The 6,195-nt window shown below is 60.3% G+C and overlaps 3 protein-coding genes across 3 annotated transcripts; 1 reads left to right on the top strand and 2 right to left on the bottom strand.

Annotated features, from left to right (window-relative positions):
* K437DRAFT_216794 (PLP-dependent transferase) lies at window positions 1–815 on the top strand (the record flags this gene model as incomplete). Its single annotated transcript, XM_013384334.1, has 1 exon — window positions 1–815. A coding segment is annotated over one exon (815 nt), but the record flags the coding sequence as incomplete, so codon positions are not given.
* Window positions 816–1,505: 690 nt separating this feature from the next.
* K437DRAFT_260377 (uncharacterized protein) lies at window positions 1,506–3,954 on the bottom strand. Its single transcript, XM_013384333.1, has 4 exons — window positions 3,085–3,954; window positions 2,891–3,006; window positions 2,346–2,779; window positions 1,506–2,267 (listed from the first exon to the last, which is right to left on the bottom strand). The coding sequence occupies exons 1-4, from the start codon at window positions 3,849–3,851 to the stop codon at window positions 1,551–1,553; spliced, it is 2,034 nt and encodes a 677-aa protein (XP_013239787.1). The 5' UTR covers window positions 3,852–3,954; the 3' UTR covers window positions 1,506–1,550.
* A 370-nt stretch (window positions 3,955–4,324) lies between these two features.
* Window positions 4,325–6,195, bottom strand: K437DRAFT_260375 (NAD(P)-binding protein). The gene is made up of 5 exons (XM_013384332.1): window positions 6,016–6,195; window positions 5,528–5,905; window positions 5,330–5,422; window positions 4,963–5,233; window positions 4,325–4,845 (listed from the first exon to the last, which is right to left on the bottom strand). The coding sequence occupies exons 1-5, from the start codon at window positions 6,115–6,117 to the stop codon at window positions 4,481–4,483; spliced, it is 1,209 nt and encodes a 402-aa protein (XP_013239786.1). The 5' UTR covers window positions 6,118–6,195; the 3' UTR covers window positions 4,325–4,480.

The raw sequence follows: 6,195 nt of genomic DNA, 5'->3' as shown, positions 1-6,195 counted from the left end.
TCATCTACCGCCATAACGACATGGACGACCTTGAGGCCAAGCTGGCCAGCGTCCCGCTCGACACACCCAAGATCATCGCATTCGAGAGCGTCTACTCGATGTGCGGCACCGTCGGTCCTATCGAAAAGACAGTCGAGCTTGCCGAAAAGTACGGCGCCATCACCTTCCTCGATGAGGTCCACGCCGTCGGCATGTATGGCCCCCGCGGCGCCGGCGTCGCCGAGCATCTGGACTGGGACGTGCAGGCGATCCTGTCGACGCCGGGCGCTACTGCTGCTGCTCCAGCACAGCGCACGCTGATGGACCGCATCGACATCATCAGCGGCACGCTCGGCAAGGCGTTCGGCAACGTCGGCGGGTACATTGCCGGCTCGCACCGCTTCGTCGACCTGATCCGCTCCTACGCGCCGCAGTTCATCTTTTCCACTACACTGCCGCCTCACGTGCTGACCGGCGCGCGCACGGCCGTTGAAGTGCTGATGGAGGCGAACGAATCGCGCGTCGTGCAGCAGCTCCGCACGCGCGAGCTCAAGCACGCCCTGCACGCCGCCGGGATTCCACTGCAGCATAACCCTTCGCACATCGTCCCCGTGCTTGTCGGCTCCGCCGAGAAGGCAAAGCGCGCGAGCGACATGTTGCTTGAAGTCCACCAGGCCTACGTGCAGCCGATCAACTTCCCAACCGTCGCGCGTGGCCTTGAGCGCCTGCGCATCACGCCGACGCCCTGGCACACATCGGGCGACGTGCGCACGCTCGTCGCCGCGCTCGACGACGTCTGGTCCACGCTCGGCCTCCGTCGCGTACACGACCTGCGCGCCGCACCGCAGGACGGTTCTGACAAGCTCGCCGACCTCTTCCGCGACGCCGAGCGCGACGAGGCGTCCCGCCCGCTCTGGTCCGACCACCTCCTCTTCCACGGCGCCCGCGATGCCGACGAACGCAGCGCAAAGCACGCCAAGGAGCAGAAGGCCAACGGCTCGCTCGACCGTCATCCCCGCCATGGCGGCCATATGCCGTACGCCTCCGCCCCCGCTGCTGTCGGCATCACTCCCGCTGCCGCTGCCGTCGCGGTGGGCGCTTAGACGAGTTTCGAGTGTCATAGTGTCAGCCGTGCCCGACAATCGAAATAGCCGACCCGATCCGACCGCCTCATCTGATGTGGTGTCACCTTCTTATGTTCACTCCCCCACTTTTCCCACTCATAGGCAATAGCATGTGAATGCTGCTTCCTTCTCTGCTTTGCTGTCCGCTGCCCCTCACATGTGTGCTAATCCAATCGCGATGCTCTGAGCTGCCGTGCATATATTCGTATGCAACACATGGACGTATCGCCTACATGAAAGATTGTGCATTTCCAACGCCCCATCTGTCTGCTTTCTATCGGCGGGAGCGGTAGCCCCGTCCACCTGCTGTGACACGGCCCTGTTCCCTGCGTGCGCGTCTGGAGGAACGGAGAGGTAAGGAGGTCAGAACAGTCGCGCGTTGATAGGGAGCGGCTCCCACAGCCCAGGTTAACAGAAAGAAGAAAGACCAGGTGCTGAGGAGAAGACTCACCTCGAGGCCCTTAGCGCCTCCGCCTCCAATTTCTCCAGCTCCTCCTCGGTGATCAGCTCAAGCAACGGCCCAAAGTCCCTCGACTCGATCCAGTCGCGCCACGCGCCCTGCAGCGGCCTCGGGCCGCGATTGAGCAAATCGGCGATGACGGCCTCGGCGCGCTGCCGGCGCATAGTGGGGGTCATGAGCTGTTCGGTTTCTTGGTCTTCAGCATCGGCGGAAGCGGGTGATTGGAAGCGCCGGGTGGTGCGCCGGGTGAGGTCAGACGGAAGGTCCGAAATGGCTGATGTTGACGGGGTATCCTCGCCGTCGGCAGGTGTGCCAGACGTGTCCGGCTCATCGACAGGCGTGCTGGTACCGGTAGAAAAACGCGAGCTGCCCATCTCCTGTCGAATATGCGAAGGGATGGACAGCAACGGCGGGAGACCCGCCAGCTTCCTGCGCGCTGCATCCGCTTCCTGTTCCTTGGCCGCCTCGATCTCTTTCAATGCAGCATCGTACGCCGCGCCGCTCCCGAGCAGATCCATGTCGATCACGACGCGCTTGTGGTTGAGCAGCTGCTCGCGCAGTGCATTCGCGATCAGCGGCCGCGCTTCGCCGGACAGACCAAGGTCTTTGCCGATTTGGTCTGCGAATCGCTCCGGCGTCAGCGGAGAGCAGAGGTCCCACTCGAGGCGATCTCGAAGGTGATGTCGTAATATTTGTACTTCATACTGAGCACGCATAGGAGTGTGGTCAGTCGCGTCGTGTCGCGGGAGACGAAGCGCAAGAGCGTCTCGGCATCTACTCACGTCGACGATGACTCGCAAATCATCCTCAGGCTCTCCCACATCCAGGCGCTCTCCGTCGTCCGTAAGAATCGGCTCCAAACCGTGTGCACCAACTCCATTGAGGTGTGGATGCCCATTGAGCTGTGCGTGATCAAGCCGTCGCCGCTTGTTTGGTGAGCAAAACGCGGGCTTGAAGTTCTCCTTGAGCCCCCAGTCCCATTGCCTGCTATCCTTCTGCCGCTCAGCTTCCGGCAGCGACGCCCTGCTCTGGCCCATGGCTGCATCGGCTGTTGCCCACGGCCCGCCGGACGACGGGCCGATCTCTATGTCGGCGACGTGCGCGTCCTGGATCTGCTGCTCAATGGAGCTGGCGATGATCTCTGCGTACGGGTCAATGGGCAGATCGAGATCTTGCAGGAAAATCTTGGCGAATTGTCTCGGTGTTGTCAGTTTTTCTGCGAAAAAAATGAAAAGAGCGCCGAGCAAGTCCCCACTCTCTCTATGAGCAAGCATGTCATGCGGCTTTGCGCTTGGAATTTGCAGCTGCCTGGGCTGGGAAGACGCACCATTCCGATTCCAAGTGAACACATCTTTGATATGATGTCCTTCCGTCTCGAGCTCAATCTTGATCGGAATCAGGTACTCTCGATGATCCGCCGCCTTGGACATGTCGTACTCATTGCTGCGGACCGAGTGGAGAATCAGTCATGAGCAGGCTGCTGACGCGCAGGGTTCTTTCGAAGATTTGCATTTGACTCACTAGTACTCGTGCCGTGTGCGTTGCACCCCTTGGATCATGATCTTATTCCCCGGCGGCGGCAAGCCGAGAAAGTTCTTCTTGCTCTCCTCCTCCGCTTCACCCTCGGCCGGCGTACCGGCTTTGGCGTCCTGGCCACCTTTCCTGGCGTCTTCCTCGCTCTCGTCTTCCTCTTCGTCATCGTCCTCACCCGAGTCTTCATGGTAGTACGTCCTCGCCGCCGCCGCTCGCCGCGGCTGGACCCCGGCGCGTGTGGATACTTCCGCGCCTCGACGACCCGGCAGGGCAGGCGGTACGTAGAGGTCGGGACCTTCGGGTGTCGGCTGCATCAATGTCGTCACACCCACCTTCATGCGACTCGGAAAGGTAGTGTGGAGCGCTTGTCCTTTTCCTATCATATGGAACGGTGGTACGGGCGCCGAAGTGTTGGAAAGGGGCCATGGCCGTACTGTCTGCTGCTGCTGCTGTTGCTGGTGCTGGACAGCCGCGAAGCCATTGGCGTTATTCGCGTTCATGGGCAGAAATTGCTGGGGTGTATACTGGGCTGGATATCCATTGTGTAGCTGCGGCTGCATCACATACGGATGATGAGTCCCAGGAAGAACCCTTGGGAATGGCATGCCCATCGCCATGCCCACGCTCATACCCGGTATCGAAGCTCCCGAGCCAGGTGGAAGAAGACGCGCTGCACTGGAGGGACCTGGCGTCGCGACGGGTGAGGCGCCGGACGAGCCTCCTCTGGCGACGGCGCGACGTGCACGATCCGACATGTGCGGGTATTTACGACGGCAGCGACCTTATAGTAGACTCAGGCAGCGGAGCTGTGCGCCATTCGGTTCCCATGCAGGATGCCAGTTGTTGGATGGAGCGGCTATACAGGCAGATAACATCTCATGAGCAGCCAAAAAAGAAGCGCGTTGTGCTTTTCGGTGTGTGTGGTCGTGGTTCTGTACCAGTAGGTGGGTGAGAGTCGGGCGGAGATGGAATGTGTGTGAGCCGCGTTCGCAGCAGTGTCGCGATTTGGTACATGTATGCTCTCTTCATCGCTCATCGCTGCCATCAACCGCGTAATTTCTTTGATCCTTTTAAGTACTCAGTTGTCATCTGTGGGCCGCTCATCGTCAGCGCATCTAGGAAAGGTTCATGACCAAAAGGGTCAAATGTGAGCCCACGAATGCCCATCGATCTCGCGGTCTCTTCCAAAGCGCGTTGCAAGCTTGCCCAGGCACAGCCGGATCTAGGAGCCATGTATATGAATATATATATATATACAAGAGCCTCGCAGACACTCCGGCTCGAAATACAGTTATCAATTAAGCATTCGAATGAGCAACACTGCATGCGTACCTATACCGACATGGAGGAAAAGAGACGGGCAGCAAGAAAACGGCCAGAGGCGTCACTTGAGGCCGGGCAACGGACCGGGTAAGATGAAGTCGAGGCCGTACTTGGCCGCCTTGATGTCCTCGTTGGTGCGGTTCCACAGACGCGCACGCGCCGTGCGGTCCTCGATCTCAGGCCGCGTCGGGTGCTCCTGCGTGCGCAGGTAAAAGCGCCCGCCAACCTGCTCGGTGAAGCGCTCCGGCACGTCCTCCTTCGGCGGGGCTGCCGCGGGTGCCGTAAGCGACTCGATACCGCGTTCCGGGAGCAGGGCCGCGTAGAGCATCGCGAGGGAGCCTTGCTTCGAGTCGATGGCCAGGTACTTCAGCCCGATGTTGAGGAGGAATTGGATGGGTCCGGGCACCTGCTTCAGCCAGCCAGAGCCTAGGTAACGGATCACGGGAGAAGAAAAAGTTTAGAAAGAATCAGCGTCATTATTTGTGAAAGTGAGGAGTCTCCTGGTGCGCCCCGCCGGGATGCGTTTAGCCTGGTTACACTCACGCCAGACATTGCTCGCAACGTAGCCAGGGTGGATGGCATGTGTGATGACGTGCCTATACTCGGCGGAGCGGGACATGCGCGACTGCAGCTCCTTGTTCCACATGGCGAGCTTGAGCTTGCTATCGCAGTACCACTCGCCCATCTCGGCGACGACCGCTTGTTCATCGCCCTTCTTGAGTTTCACCTCTTTCTCGGCGTTGAAGTTGGCGAAGTCGAGCGTGCCACCGTAGTGGAAGCTCGAGGAGGTGTTGATGATGCGGGGAGCTTTGGCCTGCATGCATGCGGGCAGGCGGGCGGGCACAGAGGTGGTTGCAAGGATCAGTCAAAAGAGACGCTGCTACGTGAGAGTGCGTGCAGCTCAGCTCACATTCTTCATCGCCGGTAGCAGCGTGTAGGTGAGCAGCACATGGGCCAGGTAGTTGACCTGGTTGACAAGCTCGAATCCGTCCATTGTCTGGACCTATATGCGCGAGCGAAAGATGTAGAACAGGATGAGCAAAATTGTCTGCACTTGACACCAAGCAAGTGCATCTCGCTCGGCTGATTTCGTTACGGTGCAACTCACGAATTTCTTCATGTTCAATCCGGCATTGTTGAAGAGCAGGTCGAGCGTGCGTCCAGAGGAAATGAAGCGGTCGCCGAGCGCCTTGACGCTAGCGAGGTCCGCAAAGTCGACCTTCCACCACTCGACGAGCTGGTTGGTGATGATGCCGTGGCTCCGCGCGACAAACTCATCGATGACCTGCTCCGGGTGGTCCTCGTGCGGCGGCGGGTCGCGGCAGGCGATGATCACGTGGGCGCCCCACAGGGCGCAGATGTACGCGGCCTCCTTTCCGATGCCGCTGTTGGCGCCCGAGATGAGCACCGTCTTGCCGCGCAGGTCGACGCGCGGCGGAAGTGGCACGTCCTTGGTCCCGTCTTCGGCGAGCCAGCGGTAGTAGAACTGCCGCGCGGGGATGCATGAAAAGGGGAACAGCAGAAGGAATTGGCACGGAGATTAGCTTGCTGGTCATGGCTCCAATTGCGCGTGCCGCCTCTGAGGAGACAACTCACGGATCGGTAGCGCGGCCAGGGGATGGTCGAGTGCTCGAGCCCGGGGCCATCACAGTGTGTGTCGTGGATGGATGGCACGGACGGCTGCGCCGGGAGCTTCATGGTGACGACGAGCGCGCGAGATGGGGACGTGGGGAAGTTGGGGGGTCGATCCGCTGTTTCAAGGACGAACGGAACTCG

This window comes from Tilletiaria anomala, assembly GCF_000711695.1.
Source record: "Tilletiaria anomala UBC 951 chromosome Unknown K437scaffold_216, whole genome shotgun sequence".
NCBI classification, from domain to species: Eukaryota; Fungi; Basidiomycota; class Exobasidiomycetes; order Georgefischeriales; family Tilletiariaceae; genus Tilletiaria; species Tilletiaria anomala.
The sequence above is the reverse complement of the archived record's forward strand: the minus strand, read 5'-3'. Positions and strand labels throughout refer to the sequence as shown.

Excerpts from the sequence above, each read along its gene's own strand:
- K437DRAFT_260377 (XM_013384333.1), bottom strand. The coding sequence starts at position 3,851 with ATGTCGGATCGTGCACGTCGCGCCGTCGCCAGAGGAGGCTCGTCCGGC. Across the intron at positions 2,780-2,890 it reads GTTCACTTGGAATCGGAATG|AAAAACTGACAACACCGAGA; the intron begins GTGCGTCTTCCC and ends TTTTTTTCGCAG. Across the intron at positions 2,268-2,345 it reads ATTTGCGAGTCATCGTCGAC|TATGAAGTACAAATATTACG; the intron begins GTGAGTAGATGC and ends ATGCGTGCTCAG.
- K437DRAFT_260375 (XM_013384332.1), bottom strand. The coding sequence starts at position 6,117 with ATGAAGCTCCCGGCGCAGCCGTCCGTGCCATCCATCCACGACACACAC. Across the intron at positions 5,423-5,527 it reads GATTGAACATGAAGAAATTC|GTCCAGACAATGGACGGATT; the intron begins GTGAGTTGCACC and ends TCGCGCATATAG. Across the intron at positions 4,846-4,962 it reads CGTTGCGAGCAATGTCTGGC|GCTCTGGCTGGCTGAAGCAG; the intron begins GTGAGTGTAACC and ends TCCGTTACCTAG.